The 25,827-nt window shown below is 41.2% G+C and overlaps 2 protein-coding genes across 7 annotated transcripts in view; one reads left to right on the top strand and one right to left on the bottom strand.

The window, feature by feature from the left end:
* LOC134212948 (villin-like protein quail) overlaps positions 1 to 15,018 on the top strand; it is a 55,283-nt gene extending 40,265 nt beyond the window's left edge. For all 4 annotated transcript variants that reach the window (XM_062691331.1, XM_062691329.1, XM_062691330.1 and 1 more), the window contains 5 exons: positions 11,923 to 12,132; positions 12,199 to 12,407; positions 12,467 to 13,058; positions 13,118 to 14,347; positions 14,630 to 15,018. In XM_062691331.1, coding sequence (XP_062547315.1) covers positions 11,923 to 12,132; positions 12,199 to 12,407; positions 12,467 to 13,058; positions 13,118 to 14,347; positions 14,630 to 14,935 — 2,547 coding nt within the window. In that variant the 3' untranslated portion in view covers positions 14,936 to 15,018. The remainder of the gene's footprint in view (positions 1 to 11,922; positions 12,133 to 12,198; positions 12,408 to 12,466; positions 13,059 to 13,117; positions 14,348 to 14,629) is intronic.
* LOC134212947 (dynein axonemal heavy chain 7) overlaps positions 14,964 to 25,827 on the bottom strand; it is a 28,575-nt gene continuing 17,711 nt past the window's right edge. For 2 of the 3 annotated variants that reach the window (XM_062691324.1, XM_062691325.1), the window contains 11 exons: positions 25,251 to 25,772; positions 24,898 to 25,194; positions 24,493 to 24,839; positions 23,220 to 24,425; positions 22,872 to 23,159; positions 22,714 to 22,819; positions 21,791 to 22,655; positions 20,743 to 21,737; positions 15,944 to 16,078; positions 15,354 to 15,884; positions 14,964 to 15,294 (listed from right to left, as the gene is read on the bottom strand). In XM_062691324.1, coding sequence (XP_062547308.1) covers positions 15,082 to 15,294; positions 15,354 to 15,884; positions 15,944 to 16,078; positions 20,743 to 21,737; positions 21,791 to 22,655; positions 22,714 to 22,819; positions 22,872 to 23,159; positions 23,220 to 24,425; positions 24,493 to 24,839; positions 24,898 to 25,194; positions 25,251 to 25,772 — 5,505 coding nt within the window. In that variant the 3' untranslated portion in view covers positions 14,964 to 15,081. Of the gene's footprint in view, positions 15,295 to 15,353; positions 15,885 to 15,943; positions 16,079 to 20,374; positions 20,393 to 20,518; positions 20,537 to 20,655; positions 20,665 to 20,742; positions 21,738 to 21,790; positions 22,656 to 22,713; positions 22,820 to 22,871; positions 23,160 to 23,219; positions 24,426 to 24,492; positions 24,840 to 24,897; positions 25,195 to 25,250; positions 25,773 to 25,827 lie in introns of all 3 variants that reach the window. The other variant, XM_062691326.1, reaches the window with a different exon arrangement.

Raw genomic sequence — 25,827 nt, 5'->3', positions numbered from 1 at the left:
CATCGCGCCTCCTCTGCATGTAGTATGAAGTAAATGTAAATAAACAATCCCACAGATTTTTTGTTAGTCAGCAGTAGTGTAGGTTAACCAATATCCTACAAGATTCCAGTTCGAAAAATGTTACACTTGTCAAGCGGGGTGGCCCGCCTTTCCCAAGCGGCGAGGCCCGGATAATACATCTTAGGTAGGCTTGTTTTGTTCGTGGATGACAGGCTTACTCCCCCCCTGGATACAGGGTGTAAAATGAAAATTTCAAAATTGTGGACCGTCACGAAATCATGTAAGATTTGTAACATTAATAGGTCCGTTATCTTTCAATGGATTTTGAAGATTTATATGTCAATCGATTCGCAAACTCTCCACCAATTTGCCAGTACTATTGAAACTTTTGAGTATCAACGCTAAACTATTGAAAATTTCAGTTTTTTCATGCATCATGCATTCTCTATGCAGCGCGTTCCAATCCTTGGTAATTGCCTACTTTTAGGGTATTATTAATTGTTGAACTGGGAATATGAATGGGGTGGCTCAGCTGCTAGACAGTGGGGTCCCTACTCTCTCACAGAGTGGAAGATACTGCTTAAGCTGGGTAGTAGTGTCGATGGATAGTTCCTTCTCGTCTATATAGAGCGGAATAGTTGGTTCAGTGTAGGGGAGAACGGTCCAAAATGCACCCCTTAAGCTTTTTCGATGTTTTCGCCAATAAAAACAAAAATACCTAACCATTTCAACGTATAGGTGTAAAATTTACAAATCCAGCTACATTTCACAATGGGTCGTATGAATAAAAAGTAGCAAAACTCAACGCTTGTAGTATCTACTCAAAAATAAAGTCCACAGAGAAAACTACATGTTTGATATGAATAAAAACATTTTCGAACTTATGGCATATGCTACATTCGAACTTAGCCTTTACTATTACTATTACTACCATTTACTACACGGAGAAACGTCAAAACAAAATAGACCCCATGATGACGATGATGATTTCATCATTTTTTGCGACTAATCAACAAAAGACATGTCTGTTTTGTTTGTTTTCCCCCAATTGGATTTCTATTTTCAAGAACAAAGCCGATTCGCTCCGATTCTGATGAATAATCTGCATTTGAAACAAGAGTAGCAACGTCTTGAGCAGACTACAAAAAATCAGTAGTAAACTCTTGTTTTATTCATACCGAATCAGTTGTTTGTAGTATGTTCGAAATGTGTAGTGTAGTAAAGTCTCTTTTATTCATACGAACATGTTCCACAAGTGACGTTTACTACTGAAAATGTAGTAAAGTTGAACTTACTACTTTTTATTCATACGACCCAATGATCTCCTATTCAAAACAATAAGGTTTTCATGACTTTCTAACGCATTTAAAAAATGTTTTAAAAATAGGCCTGGGGCAAAATTCCCGAATGGTGGCTTAAAACGACTCAATTGCATGTAAAATGATGGTGAACACATGGTTGTTGTTTTTTTCTTAATGGATTGAGCTTCAATCTTACGGATGTGTCGAAAAAGTAGCAAATTGTTAAATTTGAGTGAATATTAAGGGATTTTGCCAAATTTTTCCAATGGAACTCAATGATGAATAACTAATTATGAACTGTAATGGTAATATTCGTTCATAAATGTACTAAAACAGATTATATGAGTGATTTTATGAGTGAGGCCATTTTGCCCCTGGGGTGCATTTTGGACCGTTCTCCCCTACTATATTTGATTTTACGTAGTTTACGTCGAGCGGTCGTGTCCTGTATACAACCCCAATTTTTTTCTTTTAAAGGAAGCATTATCTCCTCACTTTGCCTTATACCGACCCAATGCGTTCATTCAGAGAAGTATTGCAACTTGGGCTGTTTTTCAACTTAGTGTTCTATTATCATTTCCTCAGTTATTCAAAGGTTTTCCTAGCCTGCCAGTTGCATGAATGTCTTGTGTAGCAAGTTCATAGTGTATTTACTATGCACAAGAAGCCGAAAAAGCTTCCCATTCTGAAGCATCATAGGCCGAACTGCAATCATACGCCTTTGCTCGCATGGCTTACTAGACACCCATCGCTTTGTGCCGCACTCAAAAAGATGGGAGGAGCATTCGGGGAAATGTTACATTCGGGGAATTGTTACATTCGGGGATTTGTTACATTCGGGGAAATGTTACATTCGGGGAATTGTTATTCGGGGAAATTGCATTCGGGAAAATTGCATTAGGGGAATTGGTTTTCGGGGAATTGTCGTACAATCGCTACAAATCCGTTGTCAGGACGAGAACATAATTTGCTTGTCTCTGGTTTAGTTAGGTATGTCCCAAACCATGTGCCTTTTGCTTGAATGAGCCCATTTCGTTACCATGGATAACGAAATGGATGTTTTCCAGAGAATGACCCTCTCTGAATAGGGTTACTGCTCCTGGACTTCATCTCATAGCTCCGATATTGGTCTCACGAAAAACAAAGCAATGAAAAGGTATTTGGTTTGTTTATTATTTTTGTGATTTTTTTCATCAGTAAGCACGCATGTTAGCAAAAAGAAGCGACGAAATTGGTGCCGTATTTCTTTGTTTCGCGATGAGATGAATATATGTTCAGTGAGATGGAAAATGGAACAGTTCCCCTAGATAAAAGATGGTCGCGAAGCTCGACGCAGTGAATAGATATCCTACGGAATGGAGGCAAAGTTACCTGTGATTTACATATTTGTCATATCATAGCGGATCTTAATTGGTACAAATGCTAGTGTTTAGGCCAGCGAACCTTGAGCTTCTGAGTTCGATGCTCCAGTATGTTTTTACTCAACTTTTGTGTAATTATATTTTATTTTCTTATTGATCCTTATCTTATATTAGTTTTAGATCATATTGATTAGTTTCTTGACAAGTAGAACAAGTGTGAGCTCAAGCAAACGTGTTTACATAAGTTATAAATAGATTGATAAAAGGTGGAGAACATATTGATCGAAGGTCAAGAAATGGAAAAACTTACTATGGTTAACTGTGGTTTCTTGGTCGCCTGTTTTGTATGGATCGGCTCACTTTGGGCAACCCCCTCTTTCTCTGAGCGTTACGTAATTTATGGATGCTCCGTAATGGTTTGATTTAAGTCTCCCCCAGACCTAAGCGATTACATCGCCGCGACGGCGACAACTAGTCGCCGCGATTCTGTCGTTGTGTTGCTACAGAATCGCTGTCGCCAAGCGATAGAATCGCGTCGCGTGTGTTTGGGGGAACCTTTAAAGGAAGCTTTGTCCAACGGCCAACCATAAAATACGACAAACATAACGTACTTAATAAATCGACTACCTGGCGTTTATATTAACAGTTTTTATGTACAGTATGTTTTAATAAATATTTGTTAGTATAAAAATGTTGCTTCCATTAAACTCATTTTCTAAAAGGATCGCAGCGAAATTTCAGCAATCGACCTATCGGTCTGTTGATTAAATTTTTATTATTGCAGTGGTGTTTTATAGCCTTTTGTTACAACTTGGTGTAAAAGAAAGGCATAGAGCTTTTACGATTGTGCGCCTTAGATTTAATGGTTTCAAACAATTTCCCTGCTAGTTATTTATTTGTGAGAAAACTGAAAAGACGCAGTAAAAGTGCAATGCAGACCATTATTTCCGCTCCAATGAAGGAGATAGGTTTTCCATGGTAGGTATATGCTATGCATACATAAAAACGAATTAAACTCCTACGCAAACAATCCTCCTGCGCAGTGAACTGAACTTGGTGTCTAAGGGAAACCGCTCATAACTTTTGTTAGATTGCATTGGTTTCTATAGGATGGAACTATCGTGATATGTAAATAAGATAGATTTATTTATCGCTTCTCGGCCTAAAGGCTAAGATCAAAGTGTAGATAGATTTATTTCTGCGTCTGTTTTAACGTTGTTGGTGAAAACTGGTAGGAAAAAATTTGCTTTTCTTATTTCCTGAACTATAACCAAGGGTTATACAATGGAATCTTCATTAGTTAGAAATCAAAATTTATATGAATGGTGATGCCACATTGTTTTGTATGAGTGGTGTGCCGAAGTGATCGATAAGGCCTAGAAGTGCTTTTTCCAGTGATGCCATACTACCGGAAATGCAAAAAAAAAATTAAAAAAATACTGCCTGTCAACTGATTCTAAGTAAGATTAGAGATGAAGATTCTTTAGAGCAACTAATTTGATGTTAACTTTCGAGTTTGCTATAGGGCGAAGTAGATATTTTCCTATAAATTCCATTAGGATGGAACATAAGGAAACGGTAAGTATTCTCGATTGGCTATTGCATACCTCTCTTAAACGGCAATCTTACCGTAATATTCTGTTTCAACCAGCTGCATCGTAACCTTTTGATTAAGCAGGGATACAGTGAGAACATGAAACTAAAAACTTTAAATGAATTATGAATTTGATCAACTGTTTTGCTGCATGTTTAACAAATATTTTTTATTTATTTATCATCAGACTAAGGTCGGAGTGGCCTGTGCTGCACATAAAAGACTTCTCCATTCAGCTCGGTTCATGGCTGCACTTCGCCATCCACGTAGTCTGCGGAGGGTCCGCAAATTGTCCTCCACCTGATCGATCCACCTTGCCCGCTGTGCACTTCGCCTTCTTGTTCCCGTCGGATCGTTGTCAAGAACCATTTTCACCGGATTACTGTCCGACATTCTGGCTACGTGCCCGGCCCACCGCAGTCTTCGCCCTCCGATTTTCGCGGTGTGAACGATGGATGGTTCTCCCAAGAGCTGATACAACTCGTGGTTCATTCGCCTCCTCCACGTACCGTCCGCCATCTGCACCCCACCATAGATGGTACGCAGCACTTTCCTTTCGAAAACTCCCAGTGCGCGTTGGTCCTCCACGAGCATCGTCCAGGTCTCGTGTCCGTAGAGAACTACCGGTCTAATAAGCGTTTTGTGGATAGTCAGTTTGGTACGGCGGCGAACTCTATTCGATCGGAGCGTTTTGCGGAGTCCAAAGTACGTACGATTTCCTGCCATGATGCGTCTCCGAATTTCTCTGCTGGTATCGTTATCGACGGTTACCAGTAAGCCCAAGTACGCGAATTATTCAACCACCTCGATTTTGTCACCACCGATAGAAACTCGTGGTGGGTGGCTTACATTGTCCTCTCTTGAGCCTCTTCCTATCATGTTGATAGGAATGAGGACTAGTCCAATCCGGTTAGCTTCGCTTTTCAGTCTGATGTATGCTTCCTCTATCCTCTCAAAGTTACGTGCCATGATATTGATGTCAGTTTATCCGGAAATCCGTTTTCGTGCATTAGCTGCCATAGCTGGTCCCAATCGATTGTATCATGTGCGGCTTTGAAGTCGATAAATAGATGATGTGTGGGCACGTTCTATTCGCGGCATTTCTGCGTTACCTGACGTACGGTGAACACCTGGTCTGTGGTAGAGCCATAAATCCCTCTTGCAATTGGTGTTAGTCGGCGGCATAAAATTTGGGAGAGAACCTTGTAGGCGCCGTTCAGCAATGTGATTGCGCGGTAGTTTTTACAATCCAGCTTATCGACGACACCTTCCATCCACTCCTGCGGCAGAACATCATCCTCCCAAACCTTGGTAATCACCCAGTGCAGCGCTCTAGCCAGTGCCTCACCACCGTGTTTAAACAGCCCTCCTGGTAGTTGGTAAACTCCAGGGACTTTGTTGTTTTTCAGCTGGCCGTTCGTCTCCTCCTGGATTTCCTGGAGATTCGGAGCCGGAAGTCGCATGTCCTGCGCGCGTGCTCCTTGGTTCATTACCATACCGCCACCGTTGTCTGCCATATCGCCATTCAGGTGCTCTTCGTAGTGCTGCCGCCACCTTTGGACCACCTCACGCTCGTTTGTAAGAAGGTTCCCGTTTATGTCCTTATGTCCACATATCGGGATGTGGCACGTGGCCCTTACGTGAAGGGTTCAACTTCTCTTAGAACTTCGTACGTTATTAGCGCGGTACAGTCTCTTCACGCTCTTGATCTTCCTGGTGGCGCTTTTTCCTCCGGAAAATCGAGTTTTGTCTATTCCGCGCCCGTTTGTATCGTGCCTCGTTCGCCCTCATGCGGTGTTGCAGCAATCTCGCCCATGCTGCATTCTTCTCCTCAACTAACTGCTAACATTCGCCGTCATACCAGTCGTTTCTATGATCCGAAGCCACCGTACCTAGTGCAGCGGTTGCGGTGCTTACAATGGCGGATCGAATATCTCTCCAGCCATCTTCAAGAGATGCTGCGCCTAGCTGCTTTTCCGTTGGAAGTGCCACTTCCAGCTGCTGCGCGTAGTCTTGGGCTAGTCTACCGTCTTGTAGCCGACCAATGTTAAGCCGCGGTGGACGACTCCGACGCGTGTTGATCACCGTCGAGAGTTTTGAGCGCAGACATACTGCAACGAGGTAGTGGTCGGATTCAATATTCGCACTGCGGTAAATGCGTACGTTCGTGATGTCGGTACCGTCGATTAGAACGTAGTCGATTTGGTTTTCCGTTACTTGATTAGGTGATTTCCATGTGGCCTTGTGGATATTCTTGCGGGGAAGAAAGTGCTTCGGACTACCATTCCGCGGGAGGCTGCAAAGTTTATGCATCGTTGGCCGTTGTTGTTCGATACGGTATGCAGACTATCCGGTCCGATGACCGGTCTATACATTTCCTCCCTTTCTACCTGAGCGTTCATGTCACCGATGACGATTTTGACGTCCCGCACTGGGCATCCATCGTATGTCTGCTCCAGCTGCGCATAAAACGCTTCTTTCTCGTCGTCGGATCTCCCTTCGTGTGGGCAGTGCACGTTGATGATGCTATAATTGAAGAAACGGCATTTTATCCTCAGTTTGCACATCCTTGCGTTGATTGGCTGCCACCCAATCACGCGTTGGCGCATCTTTCCCAGCACTATGAAGCCAATTCGCAGCTCGTTGGTGGTGCCACAGCTTTGGTAGAAGGTACCCGCTCGATGCCCGCTTTTCCACACTTTCTGTCCTGTCCAGCAGATTTCCTGCAGCGCTACGACATCGAAGTTACGGGGATGTGATTCATCGTATTATCCTGTCGCAACCCGCGAAGCCTAGCGACTTGCAGTTCCATGTTCTAAGCTTCCAATCGTAATCCTTTATTCCTCGCCTAGGTCGTTGGCGATTGTATCAGGTCGTATTATCTTCTATGTCGTTCGTAATGGTTGTTTTTAAAGGCGGCTTATTGGGCCTGCGCAAACCTCCTGTCTCGTCGGAGGGCCGTCGTGTCAGGGCTGTTTAGCGTCCCACCTAACACCAGGACTTAGGCTTGTGCGTTTTGAGCGGCACACGGTCGCTTTGGCGGAGCCTACTTGCGGATTCATGCAGCTTTTTATAGAGGTTTAACAGGGCCCACTGTCAAACCCCACCACATCCTAGGCAGGCGCCACAACTAGCAGATGGCCTGGGGAGGGATCGTCAAGCCCTTGGACATAGTCCCTGCTGCCCCCAATATACAGTTGCCAGTATACAATTGCTTGACACGCCAAAATAAAAAAATGAGAATAAATTTCATTTTTATATGAGATATTATTTTATTATTATATAAATAAATAAATATAATTGATTGAATATCTAAATAAGTCTAAAAAACTGGAAAAAACCAAATTAATCCACCTAGTTTTGGTGCAGCCTTTCTCGCGCATTTAAAAAAAGAAAAACATATAAGAGAGGTCGAATTTGCACTTTAGGGGGATAGATTTTACTTTTTTCTTCAATTTATGTCAATTTTGATATTTTTGCGAGCAAATTGGATAATGCTAAGTACCAAATAGTGTGTCTCACATTTTTGTTCACACAACCGAACCACTTCCCCTATGAATGCCATATTTAGGTACTGTAAGTGATAGAGTTCATTTAAACTTTTGTACACATTGTTTAAGTAGTAAAATGCAGCGATTTAAAAATGTTCTGAATTTGCGCTAGTTTTCCCATCAGTGGCAAAATTTCAAAAAGCTCGTAATGGACGCATTTTACACAGGAGTGAGATCAATCTATAAAAAAAAAGCCATTTTTATCTGTAATCGATTGACATCATCGTACAATTGAGAAGCAATATTAAATACTTAATTGCATATTGTTCGGCAACTCGGTCGTACAAAAATCATTTTTTGTTCAATATCTTGGCCTCAGAGAAACAGGCGTCAGTCACATGTTCAGTCGTTCACCTTTTTAACGGTCGATTTAATTTTTTGTACACAGGTAGTCGATCAGATAGGAAGAGTGTAATCTGCAACTTCCTATTGTTAACATCTCGTGGATAACGGGCGGGCTCTTCTCCCCATCTATTGGGCCAATCTGGGAAACGAGGGCTAGATTATAAGGACTGTATCGAAAATAAGTTATCCACTTTCTAAGTATTACTACTCAAAGGCTCAAGAAGGTATTGGTTTGTTTTACCCTGCAATCGATGTTTGTTGAAAATTTGTTGCTTCCGATGAATCACAAATTGAAAGTGATATTGAAATTCGAGTTTTGGACACATCGCTCCGTAAGAAGAATCATCTGAAAGCATCGAGAAGGATAATTTGACCAAGCGTTTCGCTATCCACCTCCAAAGGTAAAAATTCATGGTCAACAAGCTTGGGGAATACTACACGTTAGTGGGAGTTTTTATTTTAGTCATCTATAAACTTCTAAGGAGATGTAATGCATATAAATGAATGAATATCGAAGCTTTGAGTATCAAAAAAAAGTAATGGGTAATAACAATTAATTGCATATTATTCGGCAACTCGGCCGTACGAAAGCCATTTTTTTGTTAAATATCTTGGCTGCGCATATGCACAGCATATGTTTCGAAATGGACAAATTGATATGAAATTTGCGAAAAAGAATCCACGTGTCTTGGAGGGACTCGAACCCTCAACCTCCTACTCTCTAAATAGGCGTGATAACCCCTACACAACAAGACCACTTAAGGTCACGTTTGCGGAAAAGCCATCAGAATTCGAGTACCAACCTCCACCGCTTACGTAAGGCAATCAAACTCATCAAATGATTTAGCCAAGCAAGCCTTTGGCACAGCAGAGTGCGATTGTATTCGCATTCTATACCATCCCGCCCAGCCCGTTACTGGGGGGCATGGAGTGCGATCCTCTCGTTTAATAAACAATGTGCACTCGCTTGACTGTGGATATACAACAGTAAAGCACATGTGGAGATTGGACAAATCAAGCATCCGAACGATATTCAATTTGCAAAAAAGAGAGCTAACCGCGGTGGAGGTTGGTACTCGGATTCTGATGGCTTTTCCGCAAACGTGACCTTTAAGTGGTCTTGTTGTGTAGGGGTTATCACGCCTATCTAGAGAGTAGGAGAGTAGGATGGGCCCTCCTTAGCCGTGCGGTAAGACGCGCGGCTACAAAGCAAGACCATGCTGAGGGTGGCTGGGTTCGATTCCCGGTGCCGGTCTAGGCAATTTTCGGATTGGAAATTGTCTCGACTTCCCTGGGCATAAAAGTATCATCGTGCTAGCCTCATGATATACGAATGCAAAAATGGTGACCTGGCTTAGAAACCTCGCAGTTAATAACTGTGGAAGTGCTTAATGAACACTAAGCTGCGAGGCGGCTCTGTCCCAGTGTGGGGATGTAATGCCAATAAGAAGAAGAAGAAGAATGGGTAATGTTTTAAACATAACCGCGAGTAGACGTAGGACTTGTATGAACGTAACGTATTTACATTAAACTTTAGAATTTATGAGATTTGATTATAGGTATTGATATTGGAAACGACAACTTTCATACTGTGAATTATTAGCGATTTGTTTTTTTTTTCAAAACTTCTGGAGATAAAACCATTAAAAAATGCATAATTAGAACTGGTTTGTTTCTAACTATTAAACCCTTATTTACTCAAGCAAATGTAGGTACAGCAACAGTTCGCTAACTGGGCGCCTTTTAACTGGTCTGTTTTTTAACTGGGCGTTCGCTAACTGGGCCAAAGCCCAGTTAAAAGCAATTATCCGTCAAAAACAACAACAAAGACTCGGTGACGAGGATTCTGAATGTTATATTCTTTAAACTTCATGTAAAACACTATCACAACAATGCATCGCGAATTCCCTCGTCAGCCCAGTTAAAAGCGGCGTTCGGTAACTGGGCTGGTGTTTTAGCCCCGTTAGCGAACGGTTGCTGTAATTTATTTATTCTTATTCTTATTCCTGTTTTGATGTACTTGTCGCTTAGTACCAACCACAACTTAACATATGGTCAGTCATATGCAGTGACTCGTTCCCATCCCGGAATGATGTGGATTATGAAACCAATCACTTTCCCATGATGAGCAGACTAAATCTCTCTGGGCTAATATTATTATTCTTCATCCATCACCGCTGCCCTCGTAGCGTCAGACACCACTGCATCCGATCATCAAGCAGATTGACAAAACATGTTTCCTCTTCTTTCATGCATATTCGCAGACCCACCGGCAGCTCTCCCGCTGGCGACTGCATGTTGTGTAGGTTCGAAAACACAACGAACGAACGAGAAAAAAATGCGAGAGCAAAAAGCACGTCAGTACGCGCTGCTGTCACAAACTGTAATGACTCGCACACGACAGGCACTGCTTCTTTTATACACAAAGAAAATCTTGCGATGGACCCGAAGGCCCGTGACTCACTGCTTTCTGATGTCCGTGTCAGGAATGCACGGGATTGGTTAAATATGAAATATCTACTGGCTTTGACAAGAATTGAAAATTTCAATAGCTTATCGTTTATAATATTAAGTTTAATTGAAATTGGAAAATTGCTGGAGAGTGTCCGAGTCGATTGATATATAAATCTTAAAAATCCATCGAAAGATATAGGCGCTAGCAACGTTCGAAATCTTTCCTTCCAGCGCAAAGCTCTTGATTTGCAAAAATCTAAATGACACCCAGTATAGTAAAGAAAGACGTAAGTCCTACGTCGAAAAAGCTTTCAAGCATCTGTAGATCTTATTCCCGAACTCAAGAATAGTATTGTTAACGCATAATATCCCAGAGCTACCTTGCGGTGTTTTTCTCACCTTCTATAAGATGTAATGAACACGGTTAAATATTCCAATTAACTAGGATGGCCTAGGTCGTCCAAGGAAAATTAAAAATAGTTCGTTGTATATCACGGTAAATCTTGAATAAAAATCTTACTTTAAACAGTACAATCCGCTGCCAATGTCTGTGTGTTATCATTCCCGATGACGGGAATAAATACTGCTAGTATTGATGAAACTAACAAGAGATAATTTGTTAAGAGAGATAATTATGACTGTTCTACAACAGGTTTATGAAAAGACATTAAAACGACACAATGTCATAGTTTATTCAACTGAAAGATAATAAGGGTACAAGGATAGATCTCACCGAGTATCATCGTGCTATAACAACATCATATGCAAATATCTTTGCATTCACATGGCTCAAACACCTTGATGTTGTAAACTATGGAAATGCCTTATAAATACTAAGCAGCATAGATCTAAATGTAATCATATTTAATTTTCTCAAAGATAACAATATTGTATTGATAATAATTGCAGAACTAATACAAAATTTGAAATTAACCCTTAAAGGCGCAAGGCGATTTTTTTTAGAAATAGGCGAAATTATTTTTAACGTAAATAACCATTGAAATCATTAACATTAAACGTATTTTCGGTTTGTTGTTTTAAAACAACATTGCGCATTTAAGGGTTAAAATCAATGAGTTGTCATTACATTTAATGTAAGTGATATTCTTTCCAAAATTCGACAATCAGCAACTGATTTTTTGTATTCACTGAACCGTGTGCAATGCCATTTATTCAAATTCGTCAAACGGAACGAGTCTCATATTTTATTCATCAGTCATGTCCCCATACAACGTGACCATCACTATACCATAATGAATCGTATCACCAGTACCAAAATTACTTACCTGTGTCAAATTTCCTCTTTTGTCCAACAGGACCAGAAAAGGCCCATATATGAGGACATAAAAATCGACACCGCGTTCCGCAAAATCAGCCCCAAGGCCATCGGGTTCCATGTTTGGCGGATACAGAACGACCACGTGGAGGCCATTCCCAGAGAACAGTATGGCACGTTCTACGATGAAAACACGTACATAATCTATTCGGCTTCGCTGGCGGGTACGATCTCGGATAAAAATACGATTGTGAGTTCAAGTTGTGAGCTTTTATTATCGAAGGTTAAATACATGTGATACGTCTCGTATTTCCAGTCTCGCGAAATCAAAACTTCCGGAGCAGTAATCGAACGGTACATTCACTTCTGGTTGGGGGCCAACATCTCTTCGGATCGTTCCAAATCCGCAGCGTATAAAATTATCGAGCTAGATCTTCATCTGGATCACAAAACTACCCAGTACCGGGAAAGTCAAGGTCATGAAGGAATTCGGTTTCTTTCGTATTTCAAAGATGATGGAATTTTGTTAGTTAGTTATTATCATTGCTTGAAACTTTGTTTTCTGAGGTTATTGTATTTTTTAGGATCCAGGCCGGAACAGATCCTTCGTCTTATCCACACTTTCCAAGACTGTATCAAATCAAAGGGAAAACAACGCCGCAATGCATACAGCAGAAAGCAATCACGTGGCAGCACTTTAACTGCGGTCATGTCATGATTATGCAAACATCCGCCATCCTGTTCGTTTGGGTGGGTCGGTCGACCAGTTCCAGTGAAAGAATATTCGGTTTGAAAATTGGTACCAAGCTGACGGATGCATTTCACATACCTGAAATGGCCATTATAGACGACGGATACGAACAATCGATGAGTTCGCAGCGAAAAGCAATTTGGAACGGTTTCCTTAGTCTGTCGCAGCGCTTCGTCCAGCCATTGGCATTGACTCCGTCGAACGCGGATATTGTGCTGAAACTTTATCAGTGCGATACGGTTAATGGCGTATTTCGAGTAGAACTGGTAAAAACAGGAGCCCTAGAACAGGCAGACTTGTACGGACGGGACAATATTTACATCGTTGACTACTTCTGCAATGGGGTTTGGATCTGGATTGGACGAAGCTCTCACAAGCAGAATCGTGCCGAAGCCATGCGCCATGTGCGTGGTTATGTCATTAAGGTGAGTGATCCAAAGCTGGGAATTTGATAAGTTTAATTGGTGGATTGTTTAATTTACAGAAAGGATACCCAGCATCAACTCCGGTGGCGCGAGTCATTGACGGTCTGGAGCCAGCGGAGTTCACGAGTCTATTCCCCAGCTGGATCAGTTCAGATGTGAATGGAAACTCAATCAAAGGTGTTTCGGAGAAGTTTGATGCCCTTACGCTCATCCAGCGACCAAAGCTCGCTGCGCAAATACAATTGATGGACGATGGGACTGGTGATGCTACCGTCTACCAAATAGGAGTTGATGACGTGAAAGAAATCCCCAAAAAGTACGCCAAGACGTTCTATTCGTTCAACTGTTACATTGTGCATTATCAGGTATCGTGTACCTCAGAGAACAACATAAGCACGTTGGCGAATTCAATCAAAAATGTAGTCTACTTGTGGACTGGATCCAGCGCTTCGATGGAATACCGACAAACGGGCGAGGCTTTCCTGACGGAAATGTGCAACCATTTGAAGAAGAATGTCGTTCAAGTCCGGATCAGTGAGGGTATGGAGCCGCCACATTTTCTACAGATCTTCAAAGGAGGGCTGATCATTTTCAACTCGAAGAGCACGGGTGGGGAAGGAATTATGAATGTACGGAAGTACCCAAGTAGTTTCGTGTTGAAGGTGGTAGGTAATTCTAGTTATACCTGTAAGGCAGTGCAAGTTTCAAGTAAAACTCTGTACTATCCGGAAGACTGTTATATTTTGAAAGCGCCTGATAATGAGATATGGATATGGTGCGGTCAGTACTCCACTGGTGACTCTAGAGAAATGGCTAAATCAATAGCCTCCATTCTCGGAGAGTATAATCTTGTGATGGAGTCTAACGAAACGGACGAATTTTTCAATTCGGTAGGAGAGAAGTTTTTGAAGCAGTTGAAGAAGACGCATGGAAACATAGTGACGCCGACGATGAATGTTGCTTTGACTTGGGAGAAGCAACGAATCGGGCTGTACATGTGTTCTTTGGAGCAAGAAAAGTACGTTATGAACAAGATTTTCGGATTTTCGCAGAAGGATCTGCGGCCGGAGAATATTTACTTACTAGATGCTGGCAATATTGTGTACGTATGGATTGGGGATTTGGTGAGCAATGATGATCGGTCACAGAGCTGGGATTTGGCAAAATATCTCATCACAACACATCCCGTGCAGAGGGATGCCAATATGCCAATAGCGGTCATCCGGCAGGGAGAAGAGCCTATCACCTTTATCGGATTTTTCGATCACTGGGACAAGAAGTATTATGAGGTAAGGCTCTAACGTTAATATGCTTTATATAAATTTTATAAAATACATACTCAAAGCCAATAAAAATGTGTTATGCTGGTAGACTGAGGCCTGCTGTAGCGCAGCGGTAAGATGCCTGGCTACAAAATAGAGCTATGCTGAAGGAGGCTGTGTTTGATACCCGGTTCGATTTAATAAATGTTCTCAGGGGCTTCCTACTCAGACTATGCCAAAAAACATTCCAACATATTTTGCCCAACAAAAAAAAAACAACTCGTAATAATTATTCATAACCTCTTTCAGAATTACATCCCTTTCGACAAGATTCGCGCCGAGTTGGAAACACCGGGAGCTCCGGTACCGGTGCCGCGAGGCTCCGTACACAGTGACAGTGCCAGCGGAGATGACTTCGATCGTTACCAAAAATATCCACTCGATATGCTTCGAGGAGACCCCGCGAACCTACCGGCAAGTATCAACCCAACCCGGAAAGAGATCCATCTCACGCATGACGACTTCGTGACCGTGTTCAAAATGCCTTATCACGACTTTGAAGAACTGCCCAAGTGGAAGCAGGTCGAGCTGAAGAAACAGAATAAATTATTCTAGAGACAGAGAGCACGGATAATATTTTGGATTATAAATGTTAAATTTTATTTTTTATGAAATAAATGTACACAATTTCGTTTTAAGTCGTGACCTATACCGCCACATCAAGAAATATATACTCAAAAAGAAACTGTAGGGAATTCCGATCAATGACTTAATTGACACAATAGTGCCGTTCCTCGTCGTATCCAGTGTTCGGGTTCAGTCGATGGATCGCAGTCTAAATTAAGAGCAACTACGAAGTTGGTACTGTGTCCAGTTGTCGAAAGTATGCCGCGTCGCTCAGCAGTCTTGTACACGGGGCAATCGTAGCTATGGCGTAAAACAAGATCATCCTTCTTCAAAGGTAACATCCAAAGCTGTGAAATTAAAGTTCATTTTCATTGTTGAATACTAAATCTAACAAGGGAAAGCTTACATGAGGCATTGTGTCGTACAGAACTCTAGGGAAAGACTCCTGCAAGTAACCCTTTTTCTTGTCCCATCGAGCGCCTTCCAGGAACAACCCATATACGTAAACCCCATCTGCCGGTGGCTCCTCAAACTCTGACTCCGTGAGCACAGTATTATCAAATGTCAACAAATCAATAGGGATTACGTACTTCCGGGCAAAGTTCTGCTGAGCTCCCGTCAGGAATGCTTGCGTGAAAAAGAATCCCGAAATCCAAAAGTCTACGGGTGGTCCGTCATCAAACCATCGTTGCAAAAATTGCAATCTCGAAATGAAATCCATAATGTAGCTCCCTAAGGGTTTCAAGCTGGGATAGGATCGCTTAGCCCACAGTGCTGGAATACGTCCAACCAGTACCGACGCGACCACTTCTTCAATGTCCGGCGACATGGCCACCAGCCCTTGCATCGCCTTACTGGCGGTGGTCAAGCTGCTACGAATGCAGATGAGCAATTGATTGAAACGCACCATCTCCTGCACTAGAACGGTGTTCATGCTCTGCATGATGATAAGAAGTGATAGTTGTTTTTTTTTAATTAGTAGTCAAAGTACGTTACCTGATGATAACTGGTTGGATACTTTTCCAGTGTGGCATCACGATCGAATTCCTTCGGTAGGCGCCGTAGAATATCTGTTGACACACGGATAACTATTTCCGCTGGTGTTTCCCGGAAGGATCCCGTTGACGTTGTCTATAGTAGGGCAAAGTCATCAAAACAGGAAAAATTGCGTTAGTTGGCATAAGATACAGCTTAGCGAAACACATAAAAATTGGGTGATTGAAATTTACATACACCCAACCAGGGAGTATATATACAAATTTCGCAGACCTTATAAGTTAGCAAGCTTTTCTTATAATACATGTATAAGACATTACATTTATTTGTATAAGGTAGGTTTCATACAGAATTGTAAGAAAATCTGACATCCATTGGTTGAGTGAATGGTCTTTTTGTACGAAAGGGTAACGCAAGAATTGTTTTATAATACCAAAATACCAAAACTATATGTAACACAATCACAATCATCCATTTTGATCATTCCCATACTAATCTACCATGCTTTTTAAATGAAAGTATTCCACAAATCAGGTCATTTTGAGGTTTACTCAATGAATACCCGTGCAAGTCTGAAAACATAATGAGAACATTTATAGAAAACATATTTTGATTTTGACATCAAATTGAAATCATGATTTGAAAACAAATCATGATGATTGATTGCATATCAATCATCATGATTGATTACATATTTATAGATTTCTAAATTGAATGATATCAAACTGTGTACTTATTTTGTTATTGGAAACCAATATGAAACTTAGTTTTTGATCTGCTATCATTGACAGCAGGAATAGTTTTCGATTTGATGGCACAGTAATATTTTTCTGCTATACATTAAATTGTTTTAACAGTTAAAACCCAATGAGCTAGACTTTACTAAGTTGGCGCAGATCAGCGCTGCGTGCCACTAGTTATCTCTTTCACTCTCCCGCTGTTCTTATGCAACGCAAATAGTGACGTCACTATTTGCGTTGCATAAGATCGAAGGGAGAGTAAAAGAGAGAACTAGTGGCACGCAGCGCTGATCTGCGTCACCTTAGTAAAGTCTAGCTCCTTGGTTAAAACCACCAAAAAGATATCAAATTGAGTAGCCATAATCGGCGTTTCCATAACATCAAAACAAGTTATGGATTTTCTCTCCCGCTTTGCTCGGGTATGCATCAGTGAGAGATGTAATACCAACAAAGTAGAAAAGAAGACAATATTCCGGGATAAAATGTAGAAGATGTAGGCAAGGTAAGTACGTTGATCAACTCATTTGAATTCAAATGACTTTGCAAAATTTGAACATGTTGAAGTGAAGGTCTTAGAAGTTCAATTCGCGTTCAACCAAAGCAGTGTGCTCCACACTTAGCATTAGGTAGGTAATTAGTGTATAATCCTTCCGTTTATTTTTTTCCTATGTAAACTGATTCTTCTAAACCATACCCCTGCAGACAGGTGCAAACTCATTGACTTGCGATGAAGTTTTGGTTTTGGCGTGTCCTACAAAAGGCAGAAACACAAAAGACGGAACAACACAATAGCCGGAAACACGAAAGGCGTAATCACAAAAGATAGAATTGCATGAAGCTGTTTGATGGACATTTTGAACCAGCCGGCCATTTATTCTGCTAATTAAAAATGTTCCCCTAAGTTGCAACAACAAGAATCAACTCTGCTTCATGATTCTGCTCCGTTAGGCTAGTGGTCATCCGCGCAGCTACAATGTAAGACCATGGTAAGGGTGGTTGCCTAGTCAACACAGGATCGTATATAATGTCACATAAGATGCAAAAGTGGAGGCGATATACGTACTTCTCCATACAATATTTGCGTATATCGCCTCCACTTTAGCATCTTATGTTGCATCATATACGATTTTGTGTTGACTGGGTGAAATCGACTTTTGGAATCGAACGCAACTAGACAGAACAAACCATTAGGCTTAAAATGTGGGTTGACCAAAACGCACAGATGGGTCATATGGCTGAAATGCCTTTTGGCCGAACGGGTCATTTGGCCAAAAATGTCGTTCTGCCGAATAGATTATTGGGCCGAAATGCTCCCTTGACAGAAAGGGCCATTTGGCCGAAAATGTCTTTTGGTCTAATAGGTCATATGGCTGAAAATGTCGTTTGACTCGAAAGGTCATTGACAGGAAGATTTATAAGTGAAAAATGCGATGTGAGAAGTACGAAGTGAAACGTCTCACTGTTAATTTTTTACTTCTCACTGGGAAAAATAAGAATAGTGAAGTGAGAAATGCGAATTGAGATATGAAAAAGGACAAACAAGAAAAGTGTGACGTCTCACTTCTGACAGCTCATTTCTCACTCGTCATTTTCCACTTTTCACTTTTCTCATAGAGAAGTGGAAAAGCTGTTTCTCACTTCTCACTTTTCACAGTGTGAAGTGAGAAGTAATAAATGAAGAGTGAGTTGTGAGAAAAGAGACGTCTCACTTCTCACTCCTCATTTTACACTTTTTACTTCTCACAGTGAGAAGTGACAAATAAAAAGTGAGAAATGAGTAGTGAGATGTGAGAAGTGAGTCATCTTCTCATTCCTTATTTCTCATGTCTTTCTACTCACCTGTCAATTGTCATTAATCACTTTTTTCACGTTCACTATTGTTCGGTCCAACGACATTTTCGGCCATATGACCAATTACAGTCGTATGACCCATTCGGCCTAAGCACATTTCCGGCCGTATTATCATTTCGACCTAACGACATTTTCAGCCGTATGATACTGTTCGGCAAATTGACCCTTTCTGCCAAACGAACATTTCGGCCAAACGACATTTTCGACCAAACGACACATTTATTAACTACGAGGCTTCTAACCTTGTTTACGATTTTTGGAATCGTTTTTCATGATGCTATCACAGTGATCACGGGTCTTCCGCATAAGGCTGAAAACACATAAGGCTTAACACGAAAGGCTACAAAAATAAAAATCTCACATAAGGCTGAAAAACACAAAATGCTGAAAAATTGTGAGAATCAGATTTGTATGGAAGAATTTACATTTGATGCTAATCGAGGCACTAACGGAAATAAACCGAAACCTTCTTGCGACTTCCTGGTATCTTTAAATTTTTAAATGGAATTCTGTAAAGCACAAAAAATTTGGAGGTAGCATAGACAGAAACAAAATTTCATTTATTGTACTTAGCTCTTGCATTTGATTTTAGATTCTTGCCAAGATTACTTCTATTTTTTATTCTTTATTCTTCATCCGTCTTCCTTTTTCCTTCTTTCTTTCTACTTACTTTTTCATTTTCCTTTTTTTTTCTTCCTTCTTCCTTCTATTAACTTCTTTCTTTTTTCTTCTTTCTTCCTCTTTCGTTTTATCTTCTTCCTTAGTTGTTTCTCCTTAGTTTTTCTTCTTCTTTCCCCTTGGATTATTTCTATTTTTTTCCTTTTTTCTTCTTCCTTCTTTCTTTTCCCTTGTTCCTCAATTCTTATTTCTTCCTTTTTCTTTCTTCTTGTTTCCTTCTTCTGTCTTTCTTCATTTCCTTGGACCATGTTGAATAGAGAAGCACCCATCCCAACAAATTGTAGCAAAAGTGTCACTCATTTTTCGAGCACTTACCCTTAACCGATTTGCTTGCATTCTGTTGCATTCGTCTAAAAATCCTCGGGCTTATTTACATTTTTTATAGAACAATCGCGTTAAAAAATTGTCACTTATTTTTCATGCACTTATCTAGAACAGATTTGCTCGCAACAAGTTGCATTCAAGAATTCTATCCTATTGTTTTCTACTGAAATTTGGCCAACTCGGACTCCAAAGTTATGGCCAAAATACATTTTTTACATGAAAACCGCGTAAAAAAATTTCACTTATTTTCTGGCCACTTATTTTTCACCGATTTGCTCGGAGCAAGTTCCATTCGACGTGGAATACGATGAACGAGAAAGGTATCATCACCGCTAGGTGGATTAATCTGGGTTTATCTTTATCATTTATTCTTTATTCTTTATTTATTATTCATTATTCACTATTCTACCACTCAACTTATACTCCATCGTATGGTTGGCATTCATTTCGCACCATTAATTTCAACCTTTCGATACATTTCAGTTTTCTGATACTTTCAGCCTTTCGAAATTACTGCCTTTTGAGTTCAGCCTTATGAGTATTCAGCCTTACGTGTTTCAGTCTTTCGTAAGGCACCTGTGATGACGTACCAGAAGGCATATTGCTCTAAATTTAACTTCGAATAAACTACATACACTTACAGGTCTTGAGAATTGGATTTTCAAATAAACAGTGAAATGAAAAGTAAAATCTTTCCACAAATAGATGCTGTTAAAATATAGTTAATACTAGAAAATGATTGTAACATAAAAGATAACGAAATTTCGACAAGCAAATTTTGTCGAACCGCATTCCATTGGTTCAATAGTACCGAGAAAATTGATTGTTTTCTACCAACCTTACGATCCACAAGAAGCTGAATTTGTATTGATATTTTTTAAATAGAAAAACTTTGAATTAGATTGTTTAAAAACATGCAAGATTATAAAAGATTTAAAAACATGCTTCCGACCATGTACTTAACCTGACTTCGATATCTTACCTTCATTTCGTAGAGATCCTAGATGCGTGCGTGATATTGTAAACTTGTTAATAAGTAAATAGTATTATAGCACAATATTTATCTTTTATAAAAGATAAATATTGATAAACAAAACCTCTAAATATAAAATACATTACCGTTCGATCCTTGGTAGGCACGAGAATTCATCCAAAATTATTAAACACCTGCACAATATACCTTCCCAAACAGTAAACGCTACTCACCTGTGTCTTCAGTGCGTTCGTCAACAGCAAATCGGTTTCCTTCTGATCCTTCATTATATCCGCATTTTCATGAAGACCAAATACACCGGGCTTGGCAATCACCGGCAGCTCCTTGATGTACGCCATAAATTCCTCGTGTTCCTTCAGTTCCGGAATCTTGTACAGCCCTTGCTCGTCCAAAATATAACCGTCCTCGTCCAGGACCTTCTCGCTGTAGAATTTGGCCAAAGTGGTATTCAAACAGCGCCGATCCCAATCATCCGTGACTCGTCCACCATAGTTACACTCTCCCGTCAAATATCGCAAAGCAACGTACTGTACTTCTTCGTATTCGTCCAAAAACATACGCAACTGCGTCAGGCTGATACTGAGGTCAGTTTCGTTGAACTCATATGATATGTTCCATCCTATCGGTCCAAATTGGCGTCTTTCCTGAACGACTCCGTGGAAGAAACACAAACTGAAAAGAAGCTTCTTGAAATTCGCAGATTGCTTACACGCCTCGAACCACTCCACGTTAGAAATGGGATCACTCATGTAAGACCGAACTATGTTCATTCGAAGCCCTTTTGGTGGTTCGTTGGTGATTTTGATACCGTTCTGCAACACAACCACCGGGAAATGCTCCGTAGGGTAGGACGTCAACCACAATCGGAAATCCGGATGGGTTGTGTCGGGCTGAAAGCTCTCACAAATTCTCTCCAACGTCGGCATCCAGCTTTGTGCCAGGTGGCAGTTCTGAAGTAGTACCCAGTTACCGAATTTGGTACCCTCATCGATCATTTTGGTAGCGATGGGGCCTTGACCTTGCCCAAGAGAAAGCGAGAAAAGCCGGTTCGAACCAAGACCTTGAGTGTCAGCGAAACGAAGTAGTGTCGCTGTTGGGTCCGCTCCCGGCGTCAAAACAAATATCAAAGGCACGCAACAGTTCGACTCATCGTATGATGCCGATAGGTCAAACGGCGGAGGTTCTACATATTTTCTTGTCATGATACCTGAAAAAATGTGTTTAGCTTTAAAACGCAAACAGATAATTCAACAGATGAACCTTCAACATAAAGCTCTATTCCCGGAACCAATTTATCCGATCGGAAGCATCTTAGAACAAGCAGTTTCTGGAAAGGGGTTAAGTTCGACTTCCATGGCTCAGGAAGCTCAGCACATTCTGGGGTATCGTCATCGAACAAAGCCTTCCAACGTCTCAAATTACCAACGACATGCTCTTTAAAGCCTTTGAAGCTATTAAATGCTGTGAGCCGGCAGATTTCATCCCAGCAATTGCCAGGCAACCATTCGGCTGGGTTCGCGTCTGGATTATCCAAACCTACACCACCGGTTAGCAAGAACATGAATTCTGTCCGATCGATTTCGCCCCGTTCGAACTGCAGATTTGTGGTGAGCAGTAGCGAAAACAAAATCTTATCCTTCTCAAATAAACTTCTGCAAATATTCTCATACAGACTGTAGGTGAAGTAGGTCCTAAGATCCTCCAACCGGGCCGGGACTTCGTCAACCTTTTCGGTGTTATCGATCGCTGCCGTGAACAAATTGACGAACCAATTTAGACTGTACTGATACATCGGATCGATGTTTGCCAGGTCTGCAATCGTAAAGAACAGAATCGTCGAGTGAGCGGCGATCGACGTGTACTGCAACCGGGCTATATCGATCTGACGTTCAGTCGTTTCGGCAATTATCTGCTTTTCGTTGATTTCATTGGCTAGCGTCTTCGAAGAACTTAGGACCGACACAGCCGATTCGTCTTCAAGAATATTTCCTTCAGAGCTGAGAACTTGCAGGATTTTGTCTTCTATTTCCTGCAGCAAGCGCTTATTCTCTGCGCCTTGCACAATAAGGGCATTCTTCTCTGTTTCCAGGTCAGGACGTTCTCTGGCAACCGTAATCGATAGAAGCTGAAAAAAGGTTGTGAAGTTTTATCTGATCTCCTATGATCAAGTTTACATCTCTCACCTGATCTTGCAAGCCAGTTTGGGTTATCATGAAGTTCAACAGCGTTACCTTGACAGCAATCTCCGGTAAGTAATGTGGATTCCGTAGTTTTGTAGTTATATAAAACCTAAAAAACACTTTATCATTTATCTGTTGAAAAAATACAATTAAAACATTACTTGAAAGAATCATTATACTCAATAATGGAATCGCCCAACTTGATACACATGGTTCCACCTTGTCGGAAAATTTGTTTTAGCAAGATGGGTTCTAACAGCGGCTCTATTTCTTCTCCGACATTTTCGAGTAGTACGGGTAACCCAAATTGAATTGCATTTTCCAATACTCTCGTATAATCTGGCTGATTAAACCGAATGATACAAATGCGATTGGCTTTCTCCATATTTCGAACCCATTTGTTTGCTTGTCCTTGTGGATCAATCATCAGCGGCCAACGACGACCATTACTGTTAAATAGAAAGTTTCATCTCATCAATCTAATTGAACAAGTCATACTCTAAACTTACTGGATAATTATCGCACTCTCAATGGAAAACGGATCGCTTGGCAATCCAAATATATTCCAAGCTCGTATATCTACCGGATTACCCAAAACATTCGCCAGCTGAAAATCTTGCGAGCAGACTATTTTCCTGGTTATACAACTACTTATCCACCGTTTGATCTGCTGTGCCCGGAACTGTATCGTGAATGGGCCTAGATAAGCAACTACACCAGACGCTATGAGGACATCTCCTGTCAAGTTGTCGTACACATGACCCAAGTTTTCTGCGGCTTGTTCCCATCGATCCTTTTCGCCTCCTAAACCAGTTATGATTTCAGTTGCACGTTCCAACTTTTTCATGCACAACTCCACATTTGCTTGCAACTTGGCATGCTGTTGAACCTGCTCATCCAGCTTTCTTTGCAATTCAGCCAAACTCTCTTCCACAATTGCCAGCTGCTCCAACTTTTCATTCAATAATGCAACCGCTGCATCGCTTTTTGCCTCGGCTTCTCTCTGTTCAATTTTTTTAGGAGCTATCTCTTTGGCCACTTTGTCGTATTTGACGATCGCAATCACCCACTTGCACAGTCCTTCACAAGCAGTGGAAGCCGTCTTAACCTTTTCAGGATCGAAATTTTCATTGCTCAAAATTCGTTCCTCCAGCTTCTGAATGACTCTTGGAGGGATGTCGTCCTTCTCAAAGTTCATCAGTCCTTCCAAAAATTTCATATCACCCAGAAGCTTCTTTGCTGGACCCCAGTAATCCTCCACCATACCCATTCCAGACGGGGCCTGAACACGATCCGGCTTCAAGTCCTTCAAGATACAAACTGCCTCCATGACAATCTTTACTCCTATTGGTGGACTTTTCATCGTTTTGACGATGGTTATATCTGCCGCAGTTAAAGTGTTCAGCGCCGCAAGAGCTGTGTTCAAAATTGGCATCGCATCTGCTAATTTGGCATCACAATCCTCCTTGATCGCATTGGCAGCGGCAGCCTTTTCCTGCGCGACAATTTCGTCCTTCTTGACTAGTTCCTTCTGTACGGCCGCAGCCTCACTGTCTGCTTGAACTTTGGCCATCTGTTGGGCCACTGTCTCAGCAGCAATCTTCAACTGCGGCTGTACAGCCTCCAGCTGTTCCTGCATCACCCCGACCTGTTGGGCTGCAATCTCCAGCTGTTTAAGCCCTGTCAAGTAACGATTCTTGCCGGTTAGGACGTCCCTAGAAATGACAATCATAGAAAGATGAACCCTGCTGAACAAACCGATAACCAAGTAAACGTTATTACGTTCTCTTTTTGTCCAACAACGTCTTGAAGGTATGGATTAGTTCTAGATAAGAGGTAGGGGTCACGTAGTTATGACGGTTCAACCGAATCATGAATTCATCCGACAGCTCCTGGGTAGATGTATGGAATTCCATGCACATGTCGATGCACACGTTGCGCTCATTTTCGGGCATTTCGACGGTAGACAGAAATTTGGTAGCCACGGCGACCAAAGCATCCTTGGGCCATGGTTGAAACCAATCGATAGTACAGCAGTTAACAATTGAGGGGAATTTTCGTACACGGTTTCGGAAAGAATCCCCAATAGGAGACATTGATATCACCATATGTAATTGATCTCTGACAATCTGAAAGCAAGAGATAATTTGTTGAACCTGCTATTGTGCAAGACCTCTTGAAACGTACCGTTACAAAGAGGTTAAATAATGCAACAGGACTTCCATCAGTTTGCTGAGATTTCTCTTTTTGACGATCAAGCTGTCTCATTTTTTCGATTATCTCAGATTTCTCCTCATTTGTGAAAAGGTTTGGTATTTCACCAGAATTTAGTAAATTATTTATATCTTCTAAAAACGTCTCTTCCTTTATTTGTGTATCCGTGAAAAGGAAGCAGATGTGTTGATCGGATGAAACCACTTTCTTCAGCAAATTTTTCATATCTTCGCGCCATTCTGTCATTCCGTATTGTCTCGATATTTCCACCTTAACTCAAATTGTAGGCATAGAATATCTTCTAGATAACAGTCAAAATCACTTACCTGGTATAATTCGTATGAACAAATGTGTGACGCAATTCTAGCCAAAGACTGTCGGCCAGAACCCCCTACTCCGACCAACAACGCATGGCTTCGTGGCTGCTTGATAATCCGACATATTCTGGACAAGTGTTCGATGGCAAATCGAAACAGGACAAGGGTCATCGGCTTCTTAGACATATTGTTGTACTCAACGATATATGATTCCACCACAAAACCAAGATCTTCCATATCTTGTACCTCCAAGTACAGTTTCGTGTCTGCCTTCGGATTTGTAAAGTCGCAGAACATCAATCCACGTAGATGTTGTTCCTTCAACTGACCACCCTCAACAAATCTGTCAAACAGATCCTTAGGATCCTCATGCATATACTTCTCAATTACTGCACACAGCTCGTTAAACAGCCATTCGCGATCACCATCGTCGACCAGCCTATCGCCATACACGCGAATAATTTCATGGGCCCACATTCTTCGAATCGAGTTGAGACTCTCCGTTCCCTCTGGAACTGACAGAAGCACACCCTGGAAAATCAAACTTACATTAATCATCCAAAAGTTCTGTTAATTCTGAATGAAA

The sequence above is a fragment of the Armigeres subalbatus genome, chromosome 2 (genome assembly GCF_024139115.2).
Source record: "Armigeres subalbatus isolate Guangzhou_Male chromosome 2, GZ_Asu_2, whole genome shotgun sequence".
NCBI classification, from domain to species: domain Eukaryota; kingdom Metazoa; phylum Arthropoda; class Insecta; order Diptera; family Culicidae; genus Armigeres; species Armigeres subalbatus.
Note: the sequence above shows the minus strand (reverse complement) of the source record. Positions and strands in the feature narration are given on the sequence as shown.